This window comes from Pungitius pungitius, chromosome 20 (genome assembly GCF_949316345.1).
Source record: "Pungitius pungitius chromosome 20, fPunPun2.1, whole genome shotgun sequence".
In the NCBI taxonomy this organism is placed as follows: Eukaryota; Metazoa; Chordata; class Actinopteri; order Perciformes; family Gasterosteidae; genus Pungitius; species Pungitius pungitius.
The window spans coordinates 7,260,055-7,277,520 of record NC_084919.1 but is presented as its reverse complement, the minus strand read 5'-3'; the positions used below and the strand labels follow the sequence as shown (position 1 = coordinate 7,277,520).

Sequence of the window (17,466 nt, the reverse complement as noted above, 5' to 3'; positions counted from 1 at the left end):
GTTCTTAGAAAAACTGCATTTGTGAATAAAATGCTGGATAAAAGCGTCAGCTAAATGACATGTCATGTAAAACAGTATTCCCTTCAACCGGAAGTGGTGGCAGATTTTTTATGACGTATTTCCGTCATCATTGAGTGTGTTGCGCTTTAGCGTCAGCCACACTTTCAACGCTATCCCCGTCTCGGAACGTTTTTGTAGCATACTTTCACAACACTGGTTTTGTTTATATATCCGTGTGCAATTATTCACCCAACGGGCCACCGTTTCCTGCTACAGAGTTGGTGTCTATCGTCTTTTTTTACTTTTAATGCGATCGGGAAATGAAAATGTAACGTTAGCTATCTGTTAGAGGTAGGTTAACGTTAGCTGTTAGCCTTTAGCCACTCAGGCCCGGCCGTATGTAAGCACAAAGGCCGTGGACACCGCATAGCTTTTTAACAATGTATCCTTCCTGGGGCAATTATGGGGCGCCCCAGTCACACGGCTTTGGAGGGGCTCCTGGAGCTGGTCCCCACCGGCCGCCTGGAGGTGGCCACGCCGCCCCTGCACCGGGGTTCGGCGGCTTCGAAGCTTCGTCCGGCGGCTCGATGTTCTCCAGTCTGCAGGAGCAACACAGACAGCAGATGCAGCAGCTGCAGATGCTGCATCAGAAACAGCTCCAGTCCGTGTTACACCACGGCAATAATGCTAATACGTACGGCGGCGGACAGTCGGTCGGGTATCCCGGATCAACGTGGCATTCAGAAGCAGCAGGACATTCTGACAGCGGTGCTGGGGCACAGTCGTACTATCAGAAAGACGAGACTCTTACCCAGCCGCCCAGGGGTCCACCTGCTCCCCATCCTGGTCACCCACAGCCTCCACCTCTTCCAGCACAGCCGCACCCCAACGACCCCCAACCGGGCCCTCCACCTCCAGAGCCCCAGTCATCCAAACCACCGGAGAACCCCAGTGCTCACAAAGCCCAAGAGGCCCACAACACAGATCCATCCACAACAGAGGATGAGAACTCTTTATTTTTGCAGGTACCATATCAGTTCGTCCTCTGGGTTGTCCGCTGTTTTATATCAATTTTAATTGTATTTTGACAAGACATCTTTCTGATAAAGAGCAGACGATAAGTACCTTAATGATGACTTTGGTTGAATGTTATATATACATGATCTACCACCCTTAATTGACATGGCTGATAACAAAATCAAAAGATTAAGTCTTAACAGTCTATGGTAGCTGCTGTCATCGTGTGAATGAATGATGGCGTGAAGTGTGTATTTCTGGTTAGTTACAAATTTGTACTTTTTGTTTAGAATTACAATTCAGGACATCACTACTTCAGAAACTAAAATAAGTAAACAGAAATGTAACCAGGAAATATTGATTATCCCGTTCAACTTGTTAGTGTTTACGTCTAATGCGAGGAAATGAGAGCATGAAATTAAATATCCAGAATGTACACAAATGATGTCATAGGCTGTAAGATGAATCGCTAAATGTATTATTTTTGCATTAAGGGAATATTTCCACATTGGCTTTACTATATATTGTTTTGTTATGTTCTCAGAAAAGGGAAATATAAACAGGTAAAAGAAAACATTTAATCGATGGTGTTTAAGTCGCAATATTTCCCCAAACACTTGCCTTGTGAAAGTGAGAACACATTTCCTATTGTGTTTTGTCTGACCGATGTCCTTTTCGTTGTTTCACACAGGACCAACAGCAACGATGGTATAAACAACATCTTCAAAACCTACAAAAGTTGAAGCAAGAGAAAGCCAGACAGAATCAGAGAGACGGCGATGGTCCTTTTCCGCCACCACCCTCCGGCAAAGCAGCTCCTCCTCCTCCATCAGAACCACAAAAAGGTGCACCACCTCCACCCCCTCCAAAAGAGGAGCCCCCAGCACCACCTCCACCGCCTGACGATGCAGGGGTAAGCCTCACTTTTATGTTACAGGCGTGGGAATGTAAGAATTCAGCCTTGGGAAAAACAGAATTCCACCAAATGTATGCAGGTCTCAGGGAATACTGCTGCATACGCTAAATAAGTTGTATGAAGTCTTTTGAGGCTCCAAAGGGAGCTCTGCCAAATCTGCTCTGTTGCCTTAAGTGAGGTCACTTGATTGCGTTCGACCAAGTATTGCCCAGCGCTTAGAGATAAGCTGCTATTGCTTTAACAAAGTAAAAGGGTATCATTTCAAATTATTGATGGCTTACTGACTTCAGAGTGGTTGAAATGATATTTAGGATGGTGGCAAAAATAGTGTATAATGTTGACATGAATATTATGAAAATAAGGGTGAAAATGTACAGGAGTCCCTGGTAACACAATAACTTCCATGACCCATCTTTGTCTATAAATAGTAACCCAAATTTCTGTGATAACTTCAATCATAATGTGTAAAATTCGTACTCACATACTCGTATTCAAGCACATTCAATGTAGTTTTCCTCGAATATAATTTACAGACGTAAAAAAAACCTATGTTTACTAATCTTGTTTATGTTTACAGCCTGAGGTCCCACAAGATCCAGAGGAGGCTGCCCGCCTACAGCAGTTACAGGCTGCAGCAGCGCAGTGGCAAAAGGTGCAGCAACAGAGAGCAGGCCTACAATACCAGGCCCTCATGCAACAACATGAAAAGCTTCAGCACATCCTGGAAAAATACCAACAGCTGATACAGCAACCAGTAAACCTTCAGGTGGGTAAATGGTAGGGCTGGGCGGTATGGCCAGAAATTCAGATTACGGTGATTTTGTATGCTTCTGGCGGTGTTACGGTATATCAAGGTATTTTTATCAAGAGTACACACGTTAGGACATTTGAGTATTGAAACGGTATACTGTCCAGGCCTAGTAAATGGTTTATTTGACACTTTCATGACTATTCTTTTACCTGGTCTTAAGATGATCATTATACAAAATAAAAGTTGAAGAAGCAAGCATGGTATATTTTTTACTGGAACCAAAAGACGGCAGTGGATGAGTTTTAGCTGCATCTGTTCTGCAACCCCAGCATCAGCTTTGAGGCCAATATGTTTTTATTTTCGCATGCCATGTCTCAATGATTTCTTTGTTTTGCATTCACCTGTATTATAGTTAACCAAATAACTGGAAATAACCGCTTGTTCTTTTTTTGCAGTCAATGTCAGCTGAAGTGCAGTTGCGGCACTTTGAAACGCAACAGCAGCTGTTCACCCCTTTATTCCAAGACTGGGACCACTCTTTTGTCCTGTGGTATGAGCAGTTCAAGACTTATCCCCACAAAGACCAATTGCAGGACTATGAGCGCCAATGGAAACAGTGGCAGGAGCAGATGAATGCCACCAATGCCCACCTTCAAGAAAGGGTGGCCACTCTTACTGCCCTGGTGCCATTCCCTTCTAGCCAGTTTAGTAGTGGTATAATGGGGCAATTTGGCCCATACCCTGGACAAAATGTGCAGATGCAGCAGCAGCATTCCCCACTTGGTGTTGGATCAAACGCTCAAGGTTCTCGGCCATCTGGTTTTGGGACACATTCAGAATCCCCTGCTGGACCCCCCGCACACAACATAGGAGTCAGACCCCCGGGTCCCACCACGATTCAGCCTTCAAGCATCAACAGCATCAGAGGTCCATGGTCAGTAGAGTATTTTTGTACCACTATGATGGAGTTTTATTTCAAGATTACAAGGAACTTTTAGAAATAGTAATCAATTTCCCCACATAAGTGAGAGAATATTGGCTATATCTACGTAGTTATTCTTTGTGTCCGTCACTGGGCATAATACCCCGCACAATTATAAAAAACGGATTCCGCAACATCACCCCTTAAACTCTGACTCTAGCAAGACTTTCTTTGGCGGTCAGTTTTAGCTGCAAAAGGAGGTGGAGTCCTTTGAAACTGTGGGGCAAAACCTGGACGGCGCAGGGCAGACCGTCAGACCCGACTGCATTCAAATGAACGGGTTCCTAAATGGTACTTGGAAACAAAAAAATGAAAACACAAAATGAAAGTTCCTTGTAGTAGCTGAATTAAATTTAAAAGAAAAATATTCCAGTATTTAGATTTAGGTATGTTATTACAGTACTTTATGTCTACAATGAATATGTTTTGTTTTTATAATCTGTCACTGGGATGCTAATAGATCATTAATAATCATTAATTATGTTCTATTGTTTTTTTACAATTTCTTTAGTCCTGTTCCCAGCGAAAACAGCCCAAGATTTGACCGGCCAAAGCAAGGTTTTGATGATCATCCGAGGTTTGAGCAACCACAGCAGCGATTTGAAGGTCCCCCAAGTTTTGACCAATCACAGCATCACTTTGATGGCTCCACAAGGTTCAATCAACCACAGCAGCGCTTTGACAGTCCCCCCAGATTTGACCAGGCAAGGCAGCGCTTTGATGGTCCCCCCAGATTTGACCAACCAAGGCAGCGCTATGATGGTCCCCCCAGATTTGACCAACCAAGGCAGCGCTTTGACGGTCCCCCCAGATTTGACCAGCCACGGCAGCGTTTTGACGGTCCCCCCAGATTTGACCAGCCACGGCAGCGTTTTGATGGTCCGCCCAGATTTGACCAACCAAGGCAGCGCTTTGATGGTCCCACCAGATTTGACCAACCAAGGCAGCGCTTTGATGCTCCCCCCAGATTTGACCAATCTCGATTTGGACAGCAGCCTAGGTTTGAGCAGGTCCCACGGCTTCCCAGCACTGCACCTGTTTTTGAACGAGCACCTGCACCTCAGCAAAAACTACAGCAAGTGCCCCAGCCCAACGCCCAACAAGTTACTAAACAACCTGCCACTATAGATCCCAAGACTTCTGGAAAGTCATGTGGGCGGCCTCAGCCCGAAAAAGAAAAAAGTGAATCAAAATCAGCCAGTAAGGCCAATGCTGAAGATCTGACAGATGACAACTTGCTTGCAACAGAAGGTTTTTTTGTCCAAAGTGACCCCATTCCTCAGACATTACAAACAATACAGAAGTCTGAGGTATTAGATGACAATAATGCTTCTAAGGATGACAAGGAAGTCCAACCCGGAATCAGTACTCCTTCTGTAACTGGTCCTCCTAGTGGGACTTCAAAAGGTACTGCTACACAAAATCCCCTCAAACCAGATGAAATAATGACAAACAACAAACCCCCACTGGTTCCAAAGCCCCCTGTAATCCAACAGAAGCCACAAGCTTCTGGCCAAATGCTCTCAAGACCAGATCCACCAAGGCTTCCCCCAGGGAGGGGACGTGGTCTGCCTCCAGTACCTGTCCAAGTGCATGGACGAGGACGTGGGCAGAGGGGCCCTGGAGATTTTAGGGGACCAAACACTGTACCACTTGGGGAGGACATGGAAGAAATGTCTTATGACTACATGCCACCAGAAGAGAATGAGGAGGCACCCGAAGAGCAGGATGAATATCACTGGCAAGATCCTTCATATGAGCAGTGTGATGGTGAGGAATTGGAGGAGCCCTCTGAAGAAATGTGGATGCCAGGCGGACATCACTACTCAGCAGAGGAAGAGTATTATGAGGAGCCAATTGGAGGTCTCCCCGCAGGCAGAGGAGGCCCTCCAATGCTAAGAGGGGGCCCGCCGATGGGTAGAGGGGGCCCGCCGATGGGTAGAGGGGGCCCGCCGATGGGTAGAGGGGGCCCGCCAATGGGCAGAGGGGGCCCGCCGATGGGCAGAGGGGGCCCGCCGATGGGCCGAGGGGGCCCGCCAATGGGCCGAGGGTGGCCGCCAATGGGCCGAGGGGGGCCGCCAATGGGCAGAGGGGGTCCGCCGATGGGTAGAGGGGGTCCGCCGATTGGTAGAGGGTGGCCGCCAATGGGTAGAGGGGGGCCGCCTATGGGTAGAGGCGGGCCGCCTATGGGTAGAGGGGGACCAATGGACAGGTACTGGGAGGATCCTGAATCCGCAGAGTACTCCGAGGAAGGGTATCCTTTCTGGGGAGAAATTAGACCTCCAATGAGAGGCATGAGACCCCCGTTTCCACCTGGCCGGGGTCGTCCCCCACGTGGTCATCCTGGTTTTATGCACCAAGGACCAGGACGGCCCCCTCACCCAGCACATGGTCCAATGGATCATGAACCTTTAGACCATGGAATGGAAATTGACGATACCGAAATGGAAGATCCCCATAGCCATCCAATGGCTTCCGACGTGGGACGAGGCAGGCGACGCGGGCCACCACCACCACCTCACAAAATGATGGATTCTATGGAGGATTCGTTATACGATGAAGGCATCGAGTTAGGGTGGCAACCACCACATAGCAGAGGTCCTCCTATGCCTCCACATGAGATGATCGATTCGGGAGGAATGAGGGGGAGAACTATGGGTCGAGGGATGGCAAGAGGCATGTGGCGGCCAGGTGCGACGCAGAAGGAATCTGAAGAGGGACACAGTGAGGGTTTCGTTGAGGATTATCATCACGGAGAACATGGTTCTCACTGGCGGCCTCAACAGGACTACCATCCTGATGACTGTGGCCATGACTCCAAGTACTATGAGTCTGAATATAACAGAGGCCGCACTCCTCCTGCGAGTGACTATCCTCCTCGCATGCCACCACCACAGCCTTACAGAGATGGCCATAGGCCAGAGGAAAGAGAAAGAGGAAAACCATATCCTTATGGTGAACATGATCTGGGTAGAGGAGAACTTAGAATTCGTGAATATGGGGTAGACCCACCGTACCGACAGGGAGATCCACCATACCCACCCCCCATAGCGCCTCCAGAATGGGATAGGCCGTCAAGACTTCCTCCACCCCCAGAGAGAGGCTATCCTTCTGAATTTGGGGATCGCAGAGGCCGCTATAATGAGCACAGGGAAGAACCTCCTTTGGATGTACGTCCCCCTTTGTCTCCGGCTTCAGCGGTCAAAAACTTGCAAGAGAGCTCCGTTGATCCAGCATCCCAAGGAACAAGTGGGGCAAATGTTCTCGCTCTCTCCCAACGGCAGCATGAGATCATCCTGAAAGCTGCTCAGGAGCTTAAACTTATCAGGTAATGTTTTTGTCTTTTAATGAATAATACATCATTATGTAGGTTCACACATTATGATTATTATATAATGAAGTCCAGCTGTGCAGGGTGCATTGTTGTAATTAATTGCTTAGGTGTGGAAATATCCACCCGAAGAAATAGAATAGGAGCTCAACTGCCGTTCCCATTTTCCCAAGTAATGTAGCAGGATGGTGGGAGCTTCATCCTCTTTTATGTTCAGTTCAATTTTATTTATATAGCACGTTTAAAAACAACCTCGGTTGACCAAAGTGCTTAACAAGCGCCAAAAGCAGCGAGACAATAAAACACAGACCGAGCACAATGTACAATACAAAATAACTGACAGAGAAAGAATAAGGTAAATAAAGTCAAGATATCAAAGCTCAACTTGAATTAAAAGCCAATGAATAATAGTGGGTCTTAACCATCGACTTGAACCTTGCAATGGTCCGAGCTGTTCTTGCATGGATCCAAAGCCGGTGTAATATGGTCGCGTTTTTTAGTCTTTGTCAAAAGTCGAGCTGCTGCGTTCTGGACTAACTGTAAGCGATGAAGGGATGACTGATCCAATCCAACATACAGTGAGTTGGAGTAGTCTAAGCGGGACGTAATGAATGCATGTATGATTCTCTCAAAGTCTTTGCGTAGCAAGTAGGGCTTGACTTTAGCCAGGAGTCTCAGCTGGAAAAAGCTAGTTTTAACAAAAGAACTAATCTGTTTGTCAAGTTTAAAAGCACTGTCAAAAATCACTCCCAGATTTCTGGTAAAAGGGCGAATTTGGGAGCCTAAAATACTGAGAGAATGCACAGGCACTGAGATGTTCAGCACGTCCAAACACAACAACTTCGGTCTTAGTGTCATTAAGACAGAGAAAATTCTGATCCATCCAGACTTTGAGATCACTCAAGCAGTTTAACAACGGCTTGACAGTGTCCTTCTCATTGTTTCGTACAGGCAAATAAATGTGTACATCATCAGCAAAACAATGGAAAGAGATGCTGTGTTTTTTTTAAATGGACCCTATGGGCAGCATATACAGAGAAAATAGCATTGGTCCCAAAATGGAACCTTGGGGAACCCCACAGGACAGAGGGGCAGCAGATGAAGAGCAGTTACCAATGTGGACAGAAAAATTCCTATCTGTCAAGTAGGATTCAAACCATTTTAAGGCTATACCTGTAATGCCAACGCTTTGCTTGAGTCGGGATAAAAGGATAGAGTGGTTGACAGTGTCAAATGCAGCAGTCAAATCTAAAACAGCGGAATTTCCCGAGTCGACCGCTAAGAGAAGGTCGTTGTAGACTCTTAGAAGAGCAGTTTCAGTACTGTAGCGGGGCTTAAAGCCTGACAGAAACTTTTCATGAATACTAAAATCATCTAAAAATGACATTAGATAAAAAGGGTAATTTCGAATTAGGTCTAAAGTTTGACGGATCCAGATTTTTATTTTGTAAGAGTGGTTGCACAACAGCATGTTTAAAAGCGTCTGGAACACACCCTGAGCTGTAAGATGAGTTAATCAAGGATAAGATCCTGGACCCAACAGTGTTAAAAACACCTTTAAGTAAGCGTGCAGGGATACTATCCAGTAGGCAGTTAGCCGGAAGAAGCTGTTTGACAATGTCAGAAAGAAGGTTTAGTGAAACTGCCTCAAACTGCTGAAAGACAGCTGGGCACGAAGAAGTAACAGAGGGGTCATTGGAAGAAACGGGATGAAAAGCTCAGGCCGGCAATTTTATCTATGAAATGTTTCAGGAAGTTTTCACACAACAATGCGGATGGCACAGCAGTCATTTTCACAAGGGTTAATAAGTGAGTTAAACACTTTAAAGAGAACCTGAGGCCTCTGGGTGTTACTAGCACCGTTGTGTACCGTTGCTGTTGTAACTGTAGTCCGCCATCTTCCTAAAGCTTCCCTCCGCTGTGGCGTCTATTGTCAACAGAACAACAAACAACAGTAGATATTTTCTTTTCTACTGGTAACATGCTCAGATTTGCACTCAGTGATTGAAGCAGACAGCTGCCTTATTTTATTTGCAGCTACGCGGTTTTTGCTAGAATATTACCTACTTTACCTAATGGCCAAATTAATTTTGGGGAACGTTTAGGGGAACTTAACTTGACATTATTTTGGGTCTAAAGGGAGTTGCAAGAGGGTAAGACACCTGGCACTGAACCTCAGCCTGCACCAACCGACATCCTGTCCGAGCTTCCTGCTGGTCTTCTTGGTTTGGAGATCCCACCAGACGTCAGGAATGTTCTGAAGGTAATATTTACCAACACTCTTCAGCCCAATTATTGAGGGGGATGATTGTAATTACGGCAGGATTGCTCATGTTTTAATGAATTGATTTCATACATTTGGTATTTGCCAATAAATCTGTAATCCTTAGGGCATGACTGCAGCAGCACAGACGGCTGTACCCAAACCTGTGTCCTGGGATGCAAAGCCTGCTGCCACAGATTACCAGCCTTCTCTCTCCAAACCGTCAATGATTCCAAAGACTGTGGATTATGGACATGGGCATGGTATGTGCAGCAAAAATGAATATAGTGAATCCTTTCAACAGCTGAAACCTGAGGACGTTGTTGGTGACGTTAACACTCCACGTTTCAGAGCTTGGAGCCACTGTTGAGCGAATCGCCTATGGTGAGAGAATTGTGTTGAGGCCTGACCCAACACCATCAGACAGGGGCTATGAAAAAGGTATCTATTGTAAAGCGTAGCTTTATCTACTCCAACAAACCTGGCTTTTTCAATTTTCTAACTATGGTTCACTGATGAACACTTTTATTTTCCTAGAACCTCTGGGTCCCAGAGATCCCTACAGCAGAGATCCATATTACGACAGACGACTGGACCCTTATATGGACCGCCGGGAGTACAGCCGAGAGCGGGAATTATACAGAGAAAAGTTACAACCTGAATATGAACGGGACCGATATGAGAGGGAGCGATATGTCTCACGAGAGAAAGATGACAGGTATGTGCCTCAGGATCTCTGACCTGCCTTCTTTCCTAACTGGGGAAGCATGCCGCTTCCGTACATATGTAATATTTTTTCTATTTTTCTGTTTTTGATTCAAGCATACAGTCCATGGTTGAAGAAAGGTACCATATCACATTGTGTCAATACATTGTGAATAGTCGTCAGTGTGTGCCTCTTTGAATCAATGAATCCTGTCGACCAAAGCAAACCTAACAATGCTCCGCCTCTGCGTAGATCTCCACTGGCACCTCCCTCGCGCCCAGGATACAGGGAGAGAGAGCGGGATCTTCGAGAGAGGGAGAGAAGTGACAGTCGTGATCGAGATGAGCATTATGGGAGGCCCGGCTACGACAGACCTCCATACGAGCGCACCGGGCTCGATCGCAGTGTGCCTGAGCGTTACGGCCATAGCTCCTCCCCTTACGGTATGTTCACCAAACTCCTTTTCATTTCAAGTTCATTTAATCTTTCACTAAAAACAAAAACAAATCTACATCCAGGAAAGACTAATGCCATTCAGAGAAATGTTTGAATTGCAATGAATGTTGTACAATAGACCGAAGAAGTTACCCAGAAGACCGAGGGCCTCCCACTGCTCCATCCCTCCCACCTCCGCCTCAGCCGGCCCCACGAGTCGAGAGGAAGCCGGAAATCAAAAATATCGACGATATCCTCAAACCACCAGGCAGATCATCTCGTCCTGAAAGGGTACCCGTTGCTGCTCCAATGTTTCTCAATTTAACAATATCACATGTTTAGTTGCATGAGATGAAGTGCTCACAAATGTGGCACATTTGAACAGATCGTCATCATCATGAGAGGGCTTCCAGGAAGCGGGAAAAGTCATGTTGCAAAGCTCATACGGGTAAGTGGCTTTAAACAACCAATCAAAGTGCTATTATGTATGTAAAGTATTGCCCTTTTTTGACTTGACAAATTATCGCCAAATTTCAACTTTAAATCTTTCCTCTCTATTTTTGTTGATGTTTTGAAGGATAAGGAAGTCGATTGTGGCGGTGCACCCCCGAGAGTTCTTGTTTTGGATGATTATTTCATGACGGAGGTTGATAAAGTAGAAAAAGATCCAGACACTGGGAGAAGGGTCAAAAACAAGGTGAGTCCGACATGCAACAATAACAAAGTGCTGCCAAAGTAGTGTTGTAAAGTGCCTGCCACATCTATACAATACAAGTATTAATTCATTAATTTAAAGAATTTAAAAATGTGTCTTGCAGGTCCTTGAGTATGAGTATGAACCGGAGATGGAAGATACCTACCGGAACAGCATGCTCAAAACATTCAAGAAGACTCTCGATGACGGCTTTTTCCCCTTCATCATTTTAGACACTATTAATGACAGGGTTAAACATTTCGACCAGTTCTGGAGCGCAGCCAAAACAAAAGGCTTTGAGGTGAGTTGCTTTCATGAATGTGTTCAGAATCTGATCTTATCCTTCATCTAATCGGCCCTGTGCTAAAGACGTTTTTTTTTTCTTATTTCAAGGTGTATCTTGCTGAAATCACCGCAGACGCTCAAACATGTGCAAAGAGAAATGTTCATGGGCGACCGCTTAAGGATATATTGAAGGTCTGTAATGTCTTATTAGAGTCTCGGATGCATTTGTAACGGGAGGAATAGCAACTAAAGCTCCCTGCGTTTACGATACACTTCTCAATTGAGCATTTTTTACACAGATGTCCAACAACTGGGAGCCTTCGCCACGTCACATGGTGCGCTTGGATGTCCGGTCCCTGCTTCAGGATGCTGCTATAGAGGAGGTGAGATCTTTAAGAACGGATGGCTCTTGTAATATTTAAAGTACTTTTTCAGTAACTCAGCCAAACCAACGTGTACTTGTGTTGTCAGGTCGAAATGGAAGACTTCAATCCTGATGACGAGCCCAAGGAGCTGAAGAGAGAGGAGGAAGAAGAGGGTGATCTGGTAGGACACAAAAAGCTTACATGTATTGCCCTGTAGCTTCTAGATTCATTGTTATATGTAATTCCATCTTCCACGTAAGGCGTATCTGGTCATTTGAAGAGGAACACCAGAGCAGAACGGAGAAACTATAAAGACAGAAAATATAATAGAGCTAGAAAAAGAGCGTTAAACCATGTCATGAATCTTAAATAAAATGACAGGTACAATAGTCCATTAACAAAAGGAGCAGTTTCAAGGTTCTCCTGTTTTCCTGATTTTGTTCTTTGGAAGTTTGATTTTCATCTTCACTTTGCGGGTTTTTGATATTATGTATTCTTGCTGAATTCCCACCATCAAGCAAAGTATTCGCCGTTGTGGATAACTGGATCATTCTGCAGTTAGACTTTCCTTCAAGGAAAGCAATAACGTTTTTTTCTTTTAACGCATACACAACATAACGAAGATTGAGTGACCATTCAAATAATCCAGAAATGTTCTCATGGGTAATGGATTTCTCATTGAATTTTATTATGAAAAAACCCCAAAGTTGAAAAATCTGTCAGTTAAAAAGATAAAACTAATTACATCATATGTTAAAAAGATGATGTATATTTAGCCTTTAACAGAAAGGAAAATGTTTACAGATCCATTCATAAAAACAGAGTGTTGGGGCTTTTGAACCATTTTTAAAACGTATTTTAGGATTCTTTATCCAGCTCTAAAGATGTTCTTCATTTACTCCCAAACTACCAAGTGAATCGTAGTGATGGACATTCTATTATCCACCAGGTCTCAGTTAAGGATTTTGTTCAAATGTGTTGACATTTTGATGAAATCTTAAAAGCATGACATTTTATGACAAGTTATTTAATGTTTTCTATGCGGCCACCTTTAGGGACATTGTTGATAGGTGGAGTAGACAAACTAGACAATGTATTTGCAATCATTTTAGATCGGAAAAATAAAATCTGCAACTATTTGCTACTGTCCTCGATAGCAAAGGTTGCTTATAATCAAACACCTTTAAGCAGCTACAATCACCTGCATAGCAACAAAGTGTTGAATGTCAATGGAGAGTAGTAAGTAGTAAGAGTGAATGGATGGACATTGTGGAGAATTAAGCAGCAAAAGAGCACTTTTACATTCAGGAGTTACTAGAAATCAGAATAAACATGAAAAAGAATAAAATTCAGCCCAAAAGGGCGTGAAGCCCCGTCTGTTAGTACCCTACAGTCACTGAACACAACCAAATTTAAAATGTTTTATGGTTATTTAACAGTTGGTTATCCTTTTGAAATATGATACTTTGACAATGATACTGCAATGCTGCATCATCATGGGTTTCACTTAGAAACGGACATTTTGTTTATTGAGGATGGAAATGGGTTTTGCACAAAATTCAAGATGAGGACACATTGGTTGAAGAAATGTGCAGTAAAGTCCAGAGGAGAGAAAAAGATTGTTTTTAGGGCCTGTAAATTAAAATGTAAAGTTGCTGTAACACAAGAGGCCGATATCTGGTGGGAAAAATTGTACGGTCAGTTTTAATCACTTGTTTTTTTAAATTTTGGATTTCTTTGATTAAAATCCAGAGAAAAATCAACCCTGTCCTAACTTTACCGCCCCTATACTGCAACACATCGGCACAGCACAATGTTCAGAGTGAGCTCTGCCGCACTCTTCAAGGTGCTGCTGTTCATGCCTGTAACTCAGAACACTGTGGTGTATGCTGATGAATGTCACCTTTAGGCAGTTTTCTAAACTGGAGCTGTGTACATTTAATTAGTAAATCAATGTAATTAAAAAAAAAAATTATTAACCTCTCCTGACATCACAGTTGGATGTGGTCTGGTCTTTTGTTGCGTGGCGACCGCATCCAACGGTGATGCTCACAGCAGATATTCAGACTGAAAGCAAATGCTCTTTTCTGAGCGTAATCTTTTTCAGTGAACTGTCTCATCTTGGTGCATTTTGTTATTAATGAATAATCCGAACAGATGTCTGAGTCAGTCTTGTTTAGCTACAGGTTGCCTTCTTTTATCACAAAAGCTCCGGTTCTTTTATCATGAAAGCTTCGGTTCTTTTATTATGAAAGCTCCGGTTCGTACACGGGGTGTTTTCACTTCCTGTGTCTGATGAGACTTCTGTTAGGACAGGGTGGGCGTGTTCCTTATAAATGTCCTAAAAAAGCTCCGCCCATCTTAAACCTGAGCAGGAGTCTCATCAGAAATACGATGGAAAGCATGTTAGTTTACCTTTTCACCAAATTTAAAAGACCTACAAAAATACACATTCACAGCAAATTCCGTCCTGAAAAATACATAAAACCAACAAATGAAATAAACACGACACAAAAAGATAATGTCACAACACACCTAAAACTCCAGCCTGTTTTAGGTCCAGTGTTCTTTTTTTTAAGAAAGAAGGAAAATGGAAGGTATGTAAGAACAAAAACTGCCCTTGAAAATATCTAAACCTATTTCAGCAAAAAGAGAACTACAACATGTTGCAGAGGCCCGTCATATAACGTCATATAACTTATTGGCAGAGTGACACTGTTAAGCACGTGGTATTCACATGTCGTCTCTATAAGTGATGTTCAGCACCAGGCATTTGATGCCGCTCAGGATTTCGACTCGTGTCGTGTTGCTCTTGAGACTGGCCTCCTCCAACATTAAATTATTTAATTGCACTCATTTTAAATATATTTTAAGTTTTTTTTTTTTTTTTTTTTTTTGCTGTGGTTCACAAGTTTATTTCACAAATGTCACTTTCAGGCTTCAATTTAGTTGGATTTAAGAGTCACAAGAACACAGAGGTGTGTGTGTGTGTGTAAGGACTGGCTAGTGCTAGCCAGCCAAATGGCTTGTGACAGCTAAGGACGGGATGCATAGTGTGTTACACATCCACATGGTAAAACTAATCACGTACACGCTCGTTGGCTCACTCAGACACACTCGTTTTCTCCTTAATCCTCCGGAGAGCAGGCTGAGGTTAGGAAAGCACTTCGGCAGACTTTTTCTTTTCTCCAAAGCTGAGCGCGCCTTGTTATCCATTCCTTGTTTTTATTTAGCATGTGGCCCAACAACAAAGGCTTCAGTCTCAACACAATAGTTTCTCTTAACTCGCCGAATCCAAATATCTGCATGCCAGTGTTACATAATGTCTTAATCAGAAGAGTCCTCACGCAGTCTCATCCTCCAGCAGTCTTTGTTGTCGTTCCCCTTCTGTTAAACCAGTCTGCTTTCTTTTCACCCCCTCCCTTGCTTTCTCTCTCCCTCCCCCTCTGTCACCCAAGATGTTTTAACCATTACAGTGTTTCTTTATAAAAATATAGGGCTACATTCCAAAAAGCAAATGGGAGATGGACACGTCCGAGGCGAAGCTCGGTAGGTATTCCTCTTTGTTGGTCCCAATGTTGTACCCAATGTCTTACCTCTGAGTGAAAGGCTGGTGATATTGGTTTGATTTGTCTTTATGGGGTCTCCCGTGTGTGCATGTGTGTGTCTGTGCACACTGCATGACAACCACCTAAAGTATCAATGATCGACACTTTCTGTATTTTACGTACTGGTGAATGCACAATGAGGTTCTGCATATAAAGAGAGAGGTGCAAAGCGTTCCTCCTTTGACATAAGCAACTCTCAATATCCATGTAAACGTGAACATGGTCGTCATTTCTTCAATTGCCCGCGCGAAGAGGGACTAAGAAGCCCTTCTGTAGCAGTGTCGATGTGTGTATTAAACGATTGTCGTGAAGGAGGACGTCGCTTTAGACAGATGGACAATTGGAATGATTCAAGTTGTAGTTTGGACCCGGAGACGAGGGCTGACCGCCGCAGTGATCTTTCATCCCTACAGACAAGTTGGACGGTCTGGGGAGCGGTGGCAAGAGGAAGCGTGAAGACATGGAGCACCTGGAGGACTACCTTCAGCTGCCGGACGACTATGCCACGCGCATGTCGGAACCAGGAAAGAAGCGGGTAATTAGAGCCGCAGCTTTGGTCATGCTCCGATGTGTTTATCTACCCAATGAGGACAACTGGTGGATGTAAAGAGCTAAACTGCCCCGGTTGCATCTTCATATTCTTAAATTGACGTTAAATTGTTAAGATGATGTAACAGATTTGTCTTAAATGATGCCGTGCCGGACATAACACCTCGCCGTGGTTGCTTTGTCAAGGTCCGTTGGGCTGATCTCGAAGAGCAAAAGGAAGCGGATCGAAAGCGCGCTATCGGCTTTGTAGTGGGTCAAACGGACTGGGAGAGAATAACGGATGAGAGCGGACAGCTGGCACAAAAAGCTCTCAACCGTACCAAGTATTTCTAAGAAGATAATCTCCCCCCCCCCCCCCTTCCCTTCATTAAAAGGTATGTATGTTCCTCTTTTGTCTAATGTTGTTTGGGATGTCTGTAGGCGTTAGAAGTAAAAAGACATCATTCAAATGTAGTATTTAATGACTTGGTGAGGACATGTTTAAGACTGTTTCTTATTACATGTCCTGTATTCAGAATGCATTTCTGATTGTCTCAGATCTCCTTTTTTTGCATCAAGCGTTTTCTTCAAAAGAGGCTTGTCTTCACATTTCCTAACTTAATCGCAATAAATAGTAAATAAAAGGCGGAGAATGTTTTACAGCTGTCATGACTTTTTATATCGAAGTTTGTTGCGCATAATGTAACTGATTACAAAACTTAGTTTTATTAGGAAAAAATGTTTTACTTTTTATGTCATTGAACCCATAAAAATAACAATCACTGATGTATTTTACTTTCTGCAGGTTTCCAGAATGTGAAAAACACTGAAGCTTACTCGCGGTGGAGACTCGTCCGTCCCGCCAACGGTTATCATTTCTTAGTCATTTCATTCATATGCAGTACTTTTCCTTCTCGTTTTTAAACAGGCTCTCTGGGTAGTCTCTGATCAATTTGTAGGTTACAACTCTGTGCTGCTTCCGGTCATGTATTTGGTCTTCAGCCATGAGTCCTGCTGTCTTTTTTACTCTTCATGCTTTTTGTGCCGTTTACCTGTAGAAATGTTTTCTTGGATCCATGTATACTTGAAAAAACACAATAAAACATTCACAAAATCACCATCTCGGGGAGTGTTTCTTGCATGAGGGCTCGATGAGCAACAGGTTTTTCTTGCAGGTGAAGCAGATTTTAAATTTAAATCAGCCTGGCATCGCTTGATCAGACCACAGAGACTGGTTCTTAACAGGAGTATCTCTATATATGTTCAAATATGTTGCACATAAAGTTGCTGATGTACATGCAGTTTTTGTCTTGATTGTGTTTTAATAATTAATTTTTATGTGAGTACGTGGTTTTAGGACTTAAACCTCCACCCGCCCCACATTTCTTTTTTTTTTTTTACCTTTAAGTCTCCTTTTAAATTATATTACAGAACCTTGAGGCTGTCAACAACAACAAAGCAGAGACGTAACCTTTAACTGGTTAAAGCCACAATTTTCAGAATAATATTTTATTTTAAAAATCTCATTTGATTAGAATATCTTTGCCATTGTTTTAACATGTTCACATACTTGCATGTAACATAC

At 43.7% G+C, this 17,466-nt stretch overlaps 1 protein-coding gene across 2 annotated transcripts; it reads left to right on the top strand.

Moving 5' to 3' along the window:
• The first annotated feature begins 120 nt into the window (after positions 1-120).
• On the top strand, positions 121-16,999 carry ylpm1 (YLP motif containing 1). 2 transcript variants are annotated; one of them, XM_037449555.2, is made up of 22 exons: positions 121-1,025; positions 1,709-1,930; positions 2,511-2,699; positions 3,140-3,618; positions 4,178-6,994; positions 9,137-9,260; positions 9,388-9,523; positions 9,612-9,701; positions 9,798-9,978; positions 10,083-10,106; positions 10,219-10,409; positions 10,541-10,692; positions 10,787-10,849; positions 10,979-11,098; positions 11,220-11,396; positions 11,489-11,572; positions 11,680-11,763; positions 11,852-11,926; positions 15,243-15,294; positions 15,767-15,888; positions 16,089-16,276; positions 16,687-16,999. In XM_037449555.2, the coding sequence occupies exons 1-21, from the start codon at positions 441-443 to the stop codon at positions 16,233-16,235; spliced, it is 6,114 nt and encodes a 2,037-aa protein (XP_037305452.2). In that variant the 5' UTR covers positions 121-440; the 3' UTR covers positions 16,236-16,276; positions 16,687-16,999. The 2 variants fall into 2 exon arrangements, with proteins under 2 accessions (XP_037305452.2, XP_037305453.2); XM_037449556.2 differs by lacking the exon at positions 10,083-10,106.
• The last annotated feature ends 467 nt before the right edge of the window (positions 17,000-17,466 follow it).